The following is an 11939-nucleotide window of genomic DNA, read 5'->3' on the forward strand; positions in this document are numbered from 1 at the left end:
CAAATTTATGCAGTTACGGTTTAAAATCACACGACGGACGTGCGCAGTTACTACGTTGCACGTTCAACTTCCAAAGAAATGATCATTTTCAAAAATATTAATCATTTCATTGCAACTTTACGATGAAACTATCGTATAATAAAATTTCCACTATATATTAAATATTTCCTAATTCATCAGATTGTATAATTTTTTCTGATTAGTTTATAATTTGTTGAATGTTGTGGAACAAACGCTTCCGCATTACAATTTTAAACACATTCAAAATAAGATTTATTTTACATGGGTACTATGAATAAATAATACGAACAGATTGTTTTTCATGTGGTTTTATTTTATTTGAATACAAATATGTCATGGAATAATGTATAATAAAGCGATGTAAAAAATTAAAATTTACTAAAATCAATCGAAGTAATTAAATTGTTCACATATGTATGTATGTACAGAGCATTAACACAATGTTAACAGCGACATTAATACTTAATTACTTATTGCTATATACTACTATACGAGTGCAATAGTAGTAAACGGCGATTTTAAAAATATTAACTTTTGTAGATTTAATATGAAATAAATATTAAGTTATCCTTAAGTACAAGTAACTTAGTTATTGTGGCAATCATAGTTACTTTTTTGCTTTTGGATAGTCTACTACTGGAGGTGGAGGTGGAGTTGGTTCACTAGGATTTCCCAACCACACAGATTTACTAAAACGACCTTTTATAACAGGGGCCTGCCATTTATTGATGCACATAACTGTAACTGTAGGCTTCTCTGCAGTGACTGTTGCTATAGTTACTGCTCTGAAAGTGAAATAAAATCTTTTTAAAGAATTATAATTATAAAGAATATTAAGGAATTTGTCAAAAATTCGTTCCCTATGTTTTATACCCTATGTTACTTAACATTTTGAGGTAGGAAAAAAATAATAAGATTTACTTTAATATACAGATCATTTATTAATTTTAAAAAATGTTACAAATTGAATACGAAATGTGTTCCCTGTATGATCTTTTCTAAACTATGAGACAATATATCCAACTTTACATACATTGTACTTTGATATTTACAATCATTCAAACACTTAGCAAAAATATATAGGATTTAATCAATTCACATACTTAAAATGTATGGTGTAATAAATCTTCTATGTATATTACAAAATACATCGTAACATTATCATTCAAAATTTTCTTGCAACGTGGAAGTAGCAAGTTTGTTGTAAATATAAACAAATTAACGACAAATTTCTTATTTCATCAATACTACAAAAGCTTTAGATAGAAGATACACTTCATATGTATTTCACTGAATAAAAAGTATAAAAATGACAATTAATATAAATTGATATGGATTTACTAAAAATAAAAAATGTATAATTATTAAAAAATAATAATAATCACATCCTTTATTATATAAATATAAATCTAACAAATTTCGCACGTATAGTGCACAGTTGTAAGGAATAACAAACAATATGAAAGTATTAATTACAATAAAAAATAACTGAATCTTTCTAATGCCAAGGCACTTGGTTTGGATGACTGATGGAACCCAATTTGTAGTACCTTGTTGTAGAAGGTGTTTGCTGTGTCCCTGTTGTGTGATTGGGGGGTGTTGCTGCTGTCGGCGTTTCTGCACTCTGAGCAGAAGTGCCGTCGCCTTTCAATACAGCAACACATTTCCAACTGTTAATATAATTATCTTTCCACAACCGTACACAGCCATCATCTCCTGAACTTGCTAAAATAGTTCCCATAATATTCCAGCACACTCGCCATACGGTGAAATCATGATCAAAGAACTGCGCGGCCGTGGAGATTTCAAAACGAGGTGAACCGCTTTGTGCGCTATCCCTATGTTAATAACAGCTCCATGTAACTTCTTTCTATTTTTATCTAAGTTTATTCGTAATTTATACTTACAATATAGGCTTCAATGTAATTATTCGTACATCTTTTGATGCAATAGCTAATGTATGAAAACTTCTACCTAAATTCGGAGCAAAAGCAATATCATGAACAGGATCAACAATGGCTAATGTTTCTGTTTTTGCCCATCTTCTACTGCTTTCAGAGTACTCGTATATAAAAACTTTTCCTCCGGATGAGGGGTTTGAATCATCACTTCCAACTGCTATCATTGGAGGATGTAACCTAATATATTTACAATTTGTTCAATACACAATTGAAATATAACTTTAGTTTAAATACTTTACCTTGACAGAGATGGATTCCATGAGAGACAGCTACACTGAAGTTTGCAACTTATATCATGCTGTAAGGTCCATTGACTTAAATTCATAACATCCGGAGCTTCATAAATTCTTATTACTCCATCTTCGCTACAAGTAGCTAATAGAAGACCTAATGTTTTAGGTGCAAATTTTACATCAGTTACAGACTTTCTGGAATCTACTAAATTTGTCCTCCTAACCCAATGCCTCATGCCACGTTCCCCTGGACCTGACCCTTCCCCAACTATGCATAAAATATAACATAATTAGACATTTATAGAATATAAGTAATTAGTGTGTAATCTTACCTATTTCTTCCCACACAGCAGCTGTTCTATCAAAAGAGCATGTTGCAAGAACTTGACCAAATTCAGGATGTGCCCAAGTTACCTTCCATACAGAACCACTGTGTGCTTTCCATGATGCAGTTAAGTGCCAATTACCATGTTCATCTTCATCCCAAACCTATAAAGATTTTTGTAATCGTTACAAATTATTAAGACAATAAACCTTCATAATATAAATATGCACATAATAATACACACTTTTACAAACTGATCACTAGAACATGTTGCCATTCTTTGTCCATAAAAGTCATAAGCGATATCATGAATCAAATCTTTGTGCTCAGCATTAATACTATGTGCTTCGAACATTTTTAACGTATTTATTATATTATTTATTTATTTATTTATTATTATATTCAGTATTTATTGACACGTATTAATGTGATGTACAGGTTAGAATGTAATCTTGAAATGCTTCATAAACCTAGTTGTATATCAAAATATTAAACAACTAAATTTTTGTAATATCATATAAAGACCAGTCACGATGGGATAAAATCATTTACTCCTTCAATATTCATTTGTAATTTTTATATTACTACAAAGGAGGGAAACACTATACATGTATTTATAATATTAGCATTGCTTAGGATTACTTCAGTTTTATAAAAAAACGAGCGTCGAAAACTTTACCGACAGTCCTTAGAAAAATCCCTAGAAACGAGAACACAAATTACGTCGAGAAATAAAAATTTAAATAGATATAACAATAATTTGACTAATAAACAATTGTAAAATTAAAATTTTACTAATTCGAATACAGTTAGCTGGCTGCGGCACCGTTATTAACCATTCGACGTATTTAGAACGAAGTGAAGCATCATCAGTCTTATAGCGACCGCTGAGGGATGAAGATAAACATATGTATGTACATATACCCATATTTTATTTTCTGCGTTCATTTAATTTGCTGTATTTATCTTCTTAGCTTATTGAATAAACCTATTAGCAGAACGAACATGTTGATTTTATTACTCCTCCTGTACATCCCTGATTCCTTTACATCGCCGCACTCCTTTCAAACCTCCCTTATTTACATCACAGCTTTCCTTACATCCCTTCAACCCTTTCCTTGTATCCCTGCAACCCTTATAATAAATATATTACAAATATAATAATATATTACAAAAACTGATTCGAGTAAAGGTAAGTAAAGGTAAGTAGTCTCATCCAAATTTAGTTCCCCTTTTGCCACCGGATGGCGCTGATTCGACGTCGAAACTTTAGTTCAAATTTTTCCCGCTAGAGGGCCAAAATTTCGGCAAGGTTTAGTTCCTTTTTCTGAAACCAGATGGCGCTGATTCGACATCGAAATTTTAGTTCAAATTTTTCCCGCCAGAGGGACAAAATTTCGGCAGGGTTTAGTTCCTTTTTCTGAAACCAGATGGCGCTGATTCGACATTGACATTTTAGTTCGCATTTTTGCCGCTAGGGGCGCTGTTTTTCAAAATTTTCGCAAAATTCTCGAACTTACCTTTACTTACCTTTACTCGAAGCAGTCTTTATAATATATTTATTATAAGGGATGCAGAGTTGTAAGGAATGAAGGGATGAAAAGAATTTAGGGATGATAGGAATGTAGGGATGAAAAGGATGTAGGGATGTAAGGGATGAAGCGATGTAAGGAATGTAGGGGATGAAAAGAGTGTAGGGATGAAGAGAGGTAAGGAATGTAGGGATGAAAAGGATGTAGGGATGTAAGGGATCAAGAGATGTAAGAGCTGCAGGGATGTAACGGATGCAGAGATGTAAGAGATGCAGGGATGTAAGGGATGCAGAGAATGGGATGCAAGGAATGTTGAGATGTAAAGGAATCACAGATGTAAAGGATGCACACAGGAGTAATACAATCAATACGTTCATAATGAGTTTATTCAGTAAGCTAAGTAGATAAATACAGCAAATTAAATGAATCTGCATACCGACCTGAGATCTTGGGGTGGCGACGACCCCAAAACACAAGGGACACTCTTTGCATACCGACATTATGGCTACCGGGGTGTCGGGGACCCCAAAGCACGAATGACTTTCTTTACACACCGACATTATGACATCCGGGTTGTCGGAGACCCCAAAGTACGAATAAGTCTCTTTGCATACCGACATTACGGCATCCGGGGTGTCGGAGACCCCAAAGCTCCAATGACTCTCTTTGCATACCGACATTATGGTATCTGGGGTTTCGGAGACCCCAAAGCACGAATGACTCTACATACCGAGATTATGGCATACGGGGTGTCGGAGACCCCAAAGCACAAACAACTCTCTTTGCATACCGACATTATGGTATCTGGGGTTTCGGAGACCCCAAAGCACCAACAACTCCCTTTGGATACCGACATTATGGTATCTGGAGTTTCGGAGCCCCTTAAACACCGATGACACTCTTTGCATACCGACATTATGGCATCCGGGGTGTCAAGGACCCCGAAGCGCCGGTGATGCTTTTGGCATACCGATATTATGGCATCTGGGGTGTCAGGGATCCCGATGCATCGGAAGCGCTCTCTGCTAATCTCTTGGGGTGCCAGCGACCCCATAAATCATAACCGCTCTAAAACAGACATGCCCAGTGGTCATTGATCTTGTATTACAATTCTGCACATTTGTTTATTTTCCCAACAGAATCATTGTAGATATGTGTATGGTTTAAAGTTATTACATTCTGAACAAGTAATTAAGCCTTGGTAAGTAATTAATTTTCGCAGTTATAATTGTATCTCATATGTTTAATTTCAGGGTTGTTAACATCTTTCAACATAAGTTCCAAATGTAATTTTAGTATAGGTTAACAATGTTTTTCTTATTATGAAAGATAGTTATATGAGTTTCTCAATTGTATTTTAGAGTTTTCGGGTGAAACACGTATCTCAGTTTTTGGGAATAGTCTTCTGTAGAAGTTCTAAACCGTTATTAAACATTATGGCACACTATAAAGGAGCAGCCAGTGAAGCTGGCCGTGCAATGCAGTTAATGAAGAAGAGAGAAATTGCTCAGCAAGAAATAGAATTAAGAAAAAAGAAAATAGAAGATGATCTGAAAATACATAACATAGAAAATAAATTTGCAACTCATTACAATGCTGTTGAACAACAGTTGAAGACTTCCACTATTGGATTAGTCACTTTAAATGAAATGAAAGCAAAGCAGGAAAATATAGTAAAAGAACGAGAGAGGAAACTTGCACAAAAGGAACGTGAAAAGGAACAAGAAAAGGAACGGGCTCTTGCAGCTAAGCAAGCTGAAAAAAATAAGCAGAAAAAACAAATACAAGCTTTATCATTTAATTTAGATGAAGATGAAGTAGAACTTTCTGATGAGGAAACAGAACCAAAAATAGAGAAATCAAAAGATGATGATGATGATATTGGGCCTCTAGTCAAAAAAATAAAGAAGAATCCAGATGTGGATACAAGCTTTTTACCTGATAGAGAAAGAGAGGAAGAAGAAAACAGATTAAGAGAAGAACTGAGACAAGAATGGGCTAGAAAACAAAATGCACTAAAAGAAGAAGAAATTGAAATTACTTTCAGTTATTGGGATGGTTCTGGACACAGAAGGAGTGTTATCATGAAAAAAGGTAAAAGTCTATTCGTTACTACAATTATTATTAGTTATTAATTTTGTTAGTTATAACTTTATACTAATTGTTAATAGTTCGTACTATCGGCAGGTAATTCCATCTATCAGCTCCTTCAAAGATGCTTGGAAGTTTTACGACGCGAATTTAGTGAACTTAAAACAGTGATGGCTGATCAGTTGATGTATGTTAAAGAAGATCTAATACTACCGCATCATTATACATTTTATGATTTTATTGTAACAAAGGCAAGAGGAAAAAGTGGACCTCTCTTCACATTTGATGTTCATGACGACATTCGTGTGATGCATGACGCTTCTGTGGAAACAGAAGAATCTCACGCTGGAAAAGTGTTACTTAGGTATTATATATTTCAGTACAAATAGTTTTACATTTATCAATTTTCTTTATTAATTATAAATTATATTTTGCTACAGGTCTTGGTATGAAAGAAATAAACATATATTTCCTGCTAGTAGATGGGAACCTTTTGATCCAACAAAAAGTTACGATAAATATACGGTATCAGATAAAAATAGGAAAAAGGATAAAATTTAATGGAAAAGAAATTATATAGGAAGTAATTGTACAAAGAAATTAATAATTCATATTGCGTTCAGTAAAGAAAAATTTATCGTTTTAGGATAATTTCAATATTGTATATATTACATTTTTAAAATATATAATTCATTTTTATTATATAGCAAGATCGGTATTATTTAAACTAGAAGTTAAACGTTAATACATATCTAGTATATTTAAAATAATGTACATACAAAATTTCATAAAATAATACACGTGCTGTAAATAGTATTTTTACAGGTGTCGGAATTTTTTACACTTTACATACCGATGGAATCTCGGTAGCTCATTAATTTAATCATAGTTTAAGTACAAATATATATTTGATGTCACATATGTAAATTACATTACAATCAGCAAGCTGTAGGTTTAATACAACTAGGATCCATGTATGTAATATTTTCTGGAAAGTGATCCATAATGATAAACCTTTTTTCGCTAGGTTTTGTTAAGTTATCTAAGAATCCAAACCAGTAAATTACAAGTCCTGGCCCAAATCTATTCCAATAGCTTAAAAATTGTTCCTTAATATACTTTTGATGTATCTCTATATTTCCAAATCGTGCTTTAGATTCTATCCAATTAATTACAAAACCATTTACCGCGATTGGTACTTCAAGTTTAAAGTCGGGAGTTTTGTCGTAACCTCGTGATCGCAAATGTTCTTCATTACGAAACGAGAGATTTCGTTCCGTTAAAAAGTTTTGTAATTTTAACTCATACTCTTGACCTACAGAACTGGAAGTTTGATTTATGAGTATACATATAAAGCAATTTTGTTTGTTATTTAATATTATGAAACTTACATTCCAATAGCATCTGCTATAGGTCCATACAAATTGTCATATAATATACACTGAAAAAACATTGAATTATTTTAAAATTGTATAATGGTGTGTTTAATAATTAACAAGTTTTTATCTTATTACCAAATAAATTTCATATGCAAGATCTTTATCTTGAATGAGAGTAGTGTCCTTAAACAATTTACTGACTTCATTTCTAGAAACTAAGAACATATTACTTTTCAATATTTGGAAATAATTGTATTTTATAATAAATTGTTTTAAAATGTATGCAAATTACAATTAGGATCATCTTTTCCACAGTGCTTTTCAAGAATATTCCTAGCTAACAATGCAGGAGGTGCTCCAATGTCCTTTGCCATTTTTAATAAAATCCCAACTGGTTCACCACTCTGTACAGCTTCTACATAACTATTATTTGGATAGTATAGTGCAAGATACAGTGTAAAATATTTAAAAATGGATCTAACATGAAGTATCCTTACGTATCATAATAATTTTTGTTGTTGCCAAATAATTTGCTATGATTAACTTTCATCTTATGTTGTATTTCTAAAGACAGTATACTATACAGTGTGTTTACTGGAATCCTAGATAAAGACAGAGTATTTTATTGTGATCAATAGTTAAATATAATTGTCTTTTACAGAAACACACTTACTCGCTATATTTTTCCTTTAACATGTCTCTACAGTCCTTTGATAAACCTCGAAATTTTCGAATAGATGCTACAATATCGTTATATAATTCAACCTTCATATTTGAGTCTTATTCGTGTTTCCTTGAAATATTTCAACTTTATTTTATTATCGTATAAATATACTCGTCTTCACACGTTACGAATCCTGACATTTGTATACAGTATACAATTTCATTCATTCGTCTGAAGTTTACTTTTTATCCGATTTATGCGGGAAATTTTAACTTATAGCTTTTTCTTTTTTATCTTCAGTTGAGTATGTTCACAAGGTATGCATGTAAATAGAGTGTAGGGTTTTGCCTGCACCCCATTCCACACTCCACACCGTGGGCAAAGAGGATACATATGTATGTACATATGTACAATATCAATCATAGTGTCCGTTCGTCTAGTGTATTTTGTAATTTCAAATAAATTATTGAAATTCTAAATTATTGAATATTCGAAAGCTTTTATCAGATGATTATGTTAATTACTTTAACGCTTTTATTAAATAATTAGATTTATGACATTTGCTGCGGTTAAACTTGGACTCCAAAGTCAGTGCTTTTTCACTAGACGAACGGACACTATGATTGATATTGTACATACCTTTGCCCTTTTATCGCCTAGGGCTGGCGTATTATAGGGACTTTTCCGCCCCTCTATTGCCCAACGAACACTTTCGGCCACGTGCGCTTCGTGTACCTTTTTCAAATCTCATTCTATACATTTGCCATACTTTTGCTTCTGTTCCCTCGCCGTACTTTTACAATCCTTGCTTGAGTCCGTGTGTGTGTGCCCCCTTTTAGTCGCCTCTTACGACAGGCAGGGGATACTGTGGCCGTATTCTAATTCCCCCGAGCCACAGAGGCCATGTATGTATATATGTATACCGCAGTTCACCAGAGTCCATAACTGTGAAAAGACCAGTTTTCGTTCTTTGCGCTTCTCCAGTACGCATCTTCGCCCTGATTGGCGATACTCCCAAACGAAGTGGAAAGCGATTAGCAGAGAGCTCGCTGCGTTCCCCCACCATCTTCCAACCTGCGCGTCGCAGTTATGGACTCTGGTGAACTGCGGTATATGTATGTATGTACCTACCCTTTGCCGTGGGTTCGCCGAGAGGTTGGTATCCCTACAAGAGAGGCGACATCAGCACCTCCTGGTACTGAAGCGTAGACCTAAAATTTGCATCAAATTCACAAGAGTGAACTCAATGGAATTTGGTGGGCCTGGGCCTGGGTCAGTGAAGGTTGTTTATTGTTGTATATCTAAAATATAACAATCATAAATATTGTATATGCAACAATTTTTAAATCTGTATTGTTATGAGATGTACAACAGATTGGCATAAAACACGTAATTGTATGGAAACAATCTACATGACAGATGCCTTGTATTTAATTTTCAAATATCATTTATTGGTGAATTAGTTTATACTTTAATCCTGTCAAAATTATGAATAAACGTGAAAAGTCAACAAAAAAGTATAGTGTACAGAAAGGAAAGAAAGAAACTGGTCGGTCAGAGGAAGGTAATTAACTTAATTTTTTATATAACTAAATAAGTAATAGAATTGTATTAAATTTTTGTTGATATATGTAAATTTTATATGTTACAGCTTCAATCAAAAAGAATATGAAAGTTGATGTAGGAAATGATTCACCTCAACATTCTTATGATACACGTGTTTCTGGACATAGTACACCAATTTTAAAAAAGGAATATGTATATGACATAGAAGATTCTCCTGAAATTGATTATCGTTACAGTCCAATTTCACTTCCTTGCACTCAAGATGGGGGTAATGAGATTTCTTGGGATTGGCAGACAACAAGTAGTAAAAATTCATACAGTAATAAACCACAAAGCAACCTCAATGAAACTCCCAAAAGAACTAAACAATTACAGAAAAAACGAAATTCTTTTTCTCCCTTATTGCAAAAACCACTTAAAAGGAAACAGATAAAGATGGAAAATATAGAAAATATTGGAAAACTAACAGCTGAATTGAAAGCATTATCAGAGAGAATGAAAGATATGCAACAAAACTGTAACAATCATGTCACTGAGAATAGAGATACTAGAGAATGTGAATCTGAAAATAAGCTATTGATAGGATTGGATACTGAAATTAATGATGATATAATGATACAAATTGTTGACAATCACAAATCTAATGTAGATACAATTGCTATTAATAATAATATCAAAAAAAGTTCAAGTTATGAGGATTTATTTGATGATTCAATTGATGATTCAATGGTGAGGTGCAGTCAAGAAATTGAAGAAAAATTAAATTTGTGTAAAAGTACAGAAAATGAGACTACGGTAGTAAATATAATAAGTGACAAGAAAGAAAAAGAGTTTCACTTTTTAACATCTATCAATTCTACTGGAAGTTCCAGAAGTATTAATACTTCTAAAAATTCTTCAAGCGACACAAGCAGCCAACTAAAAACATATTCAAATAATTCAAGTAAAAACTCAGCTTCAAGTTTTTCAATTTCCAATTTAAAAAATACAAGTCTACTGAAAGGTTCCTCTAAAAATAATGTTATACATACAGCAAATAAAAAATTACAAGAGACAAAGATGTCAGATTTTCCGGATGATTCTTTTGATGATTGTTTAGCAACTTTCGTCGAAGATGACAAATTATTAACTAAATTGTCGGAGTATGATTTTAATGCTCCAAATTCAGGTCCAAACTCGAGTCATTCCAAAAAGAAAGGAACTGTTCCTTCAAGGAATAAACAATCTTCAAACAGTAATCTCTCAAAAGCAGTAGTAGATACTGTATATAATATCGAATCAAATTATACAGAATCTAAGTTGATTGCTGATGATCTGGTAGGGGAATTCGAATTTATAACTGATAAAGAAACAGTACAAAAATCTTTCCCCGGTAAAACTTCTCTAGAAAACAGGAAGTTCTTTAAAACAAAAAGCTTATCAGATCAGTGGTGTTATCAGAGTAGAAACTGTAATTTAAATAATAAGACAAATAAAACTTCAAATATTGTTGTACCAAGTCCAAAACAATATCAGTTGTATTCAAATTGTTCAGTAAGTACTACTTATTCTGTTACCACAAGTCAAAATTCTTACAAACCTAATACACTTGCATCAATTAACGGCACGGAAAATGCGCATGCACTTGACAGACTGGAAGGAAAAGAAGATGGAAATTGTATTGTTAAATACAAATCTACTAGCAATTTAAATAGCATAAAAGAAGTGAAAGAATCGTTGTCGGTACAATGCACCCCGGAAGAGATAGAACGAAAAAGGCGGGAAGCAAAGATGAGACTAGAGGCGAAACGAAAACTGCAGCAAAGTGGTCGAATGGCCAGTGCTACATCAGAAGTCCCGATAAAGAGATCTGTTAAAAGGTGATAGACTAACAGTGTTGAGTAAAATGAGTTAATGAAACTATATTTTACGATACCCTGTTGTTTTATTTACAAATACTAATGTGCCTATTCCTTGTATGTTTATGATTTCAACTACATATTGTGTCTAAGCAAATAGTTATATAAACAAAAGCTATTTTTCGATACAACTTTAAGCATTCTGTAAAATCATGTCAATAGCTTTCAAATAATTACTTATATTTATACTTTTCTATTTTATTATCGTTGAAAACATTACCATTATATTCTAGAATGTATAGTCATTCAATTGTAATAGCTGTTGAAAT

At 32.9% G+C, this 11939-nt stretch overlaps 4 protein-coding genes across 6 annotated transcripts; 2 read left to right on the top strand and 2 right to left on the bottom strand.

Moving 5' to 3' along the window:
* Nucleotides 1-339: 339 nt before the first annotated feature.
* Nucleotides 340-3414, bottom strand: Nup44A (nuclear pore complex protein Nup44A). Of its 2 annotated transcripts, XM_034321273.2 has the most exons (6): nucleotides 2785-3414; nucleotides 2548-2704; nucleotides 2222-2483; nucleotides 1929-2159; nucleotides 1572-1859; nucleotides 340-806 (listed from the first exon to the last, which is right to left on the bottom strand). In XM_034321273.2, the coding sequence occupies exons 1-6, from the start codon at nucleotides 2893-2895 to the stop codon at nucleotides 629-631; spliced, it is 1227 nt and encodes a 408-aa protein (XP_034177164.1). In that variant the 5' UTR covers nucleotides 2896-3414; the 3' UTR covers nucleotides 340-628. The 2 variants fall into 2 exon arrangements, with proteins under 2 accessions (XP_034177164.1, XP_034177165.1); XM_034321274.2 differs by lacking the exon at nucleotides 340-806 and having other exon boundaries at nucleotides 954-1859; nucleotides 2785-3408.
* Nucleotides 3415-5120: 1706 nt separating this feature from the next.
* On the top strand, nucleotides 5121-6875 carry LOC117602713 (protein FAM50 homolog). The gene is made up of 4 exons (XM_034321045.2): nucleotides 5121-5273; nucleotides 5434-6166; nucleotides 6260-6527; nucleotides 6604-6875. The coding sequence occupies exons 2-4, from the start codon at nucleotides 5509-5511 to the stop codon at nucleotides 6722-6724; spliced, it is 1047 nt and encodes a 348-aa protein (XP_034176936.1). The 5' UTR covers nucleotides 5121-5273; nucleotides 5434-5508; the 3' UTR covers nucleotides 6725-6875.
* A 69-nt stretch (nucleotides 6876-6944) lies between these two features.
* Nucleotides 6945-9345, bottom strand: LOC117602714 (CDAN1-interacting nuclease 1). Its single transcript, XM_076691116.1, has 6 exons — nucleotides 8216-9345; nucleotides 8040-8144; nucleotides 7835-7965; nucleotides 7678-7757; nucleotides 7555-7604; nucleotides 6945-7486 (listed from the first exon to the last, which is right to left on the bottom strand). The coding sequence occupies exons 1-6, from the start codon at nucleotides 8311-8313 to the stop codon at nucleotides 7102-7104; spliced, it is 849 nt and encodes a 282-aa protein (XP_076547231.1). The 5' UTR covers nucleotides 8314-9345; the 3' UTR covers nucleotides 6945-7101.
* A 69-nt stretch (nucleotides 9346-9414) lies between these two features.
* Nucleotides 9415-11813, top strand: LOC117602710 (uncharacterized). 2 transcript variants are annotated; one of them, XM_034321041.2, is made up of 3 exons: nucleotides 9415-9770; nucleotides 9858-11305; nucleotides 11404-11592. In XM_034321041.2, exons 1-3 carry the CDS (start codon nucleotides 9695-9697, stop codon nucleotides 11437-11439), a joined length of 1560 nt encoding a protein of 519 aa, XP_034176932.2. In that variant the 5' UTR covers nucleotides 9415-9694; the 3' UTR covers nucleotides 11440-11592. The 2 variants fall into 2 exon arrangements, with proteins under 2 accessions (XP_034176932.2, XP_034176931.2); XM_034321040.2 differs by having other exon boundaries at nucleotides 9417-9770; nucleotides 9858-11813.
* The last annotated feature ends 126 nt before the right edge of the window (nucleotides 11814-11939 follow it).

This window comes from Osmia lignaria, chromosome 12, assembly GCF_051020975.1.
Source record: "Osmia lignaria lignaria isolate PbOS001 chromosome 12, iyOsmLign1, whole genome shotgun sequence".
NCBI classification, from domain to species: Eukaryota; Metazoa; Arthropoda; class Insecta; order Hymenoptera; family Megachilidae; genus Osmia; species Osmia lignaria.

Excerpts from the sequence above, each read along its gene's own strand:
- LOC117602710 (XM_034321040.2), top strand. The coding sequence starts at position 9,695 with ATGAATAAACGTGAAAAGTCAACAAAAAAGTATAGTGTACAGAAAGGA. Across the intron at positions 9,771-9,857 it reads AACTGGTCGGTCAGAGGAAG|CTTCAATCAAAAAGAATATG; the intron begins GTAATTAACTTA and ends TATATGTTACAG.
- LOC117602714 (XM_076691116.1), bottom strand. The coding sequence starts at position 8,313 with ATGAAGGTTGAATTATATAACGATATTGTAGCATCTATTCGAAAATTT. Across the intron at positions 7,758-7,834 it reads TGGAAAAGATGATCCTAATT|TTTCTAGAAATGAAGTCAGT; the intron begins GTAATTTGCATA and ends ATATGTTCTTAG. Across the intron at positions 7,605-7,677 it reads TTGCATATGAAATTTATTTG|TGTATATTATATGACAATTT; the intron begins GTAATAAGATAA and ends ATGTTTTTTCAG.
- LOC117602713 (XM_034321045.2), top strand. The coding sequence starts at position 5,509 with ATGGCACACTATAAAGGAGCAGCCAGTGAAGCTGGCCGTGCAATGCAG. Across the intron at positions 6,167-6,259 it reads GAGTGTTATCATGAAAAAAG|GTAATTCCATCTATCAGCTC; the intron begins GTAAAAGTCTAT and ends TACTATCGGCAG. Across the intron at positions 6,528-6,603 it reads GCTGGAAAAGTGTTACTTAG|GTCTTGGTATGAAAGAAATA; the intron begins GTATTATATATT and ends ATTTTGCTACAG.
- Nup44A (XM_034321273.2), bottom strand. The coding sequence starts at position 2,895 with ATGTTCGAAGCACATAGTATTAATGCTGAGCACAAAGATTTGATTCAT. Across the intron at positions 2,484-2,547 it reads TGCTGTGTGGGAAGAAATAG|TTGGGGAAGGGTCAGGTCCA; the intron begins GTAAGATTACAC and ends TTTTATGCATAG. Across the intron at positions 807-1,571 it reads CAAACACCTTCTACAACAAG|AGCAGTAACTATAGCAACAG; the intron begins GTACTACAAATT and ends TTTCACTTTCAG.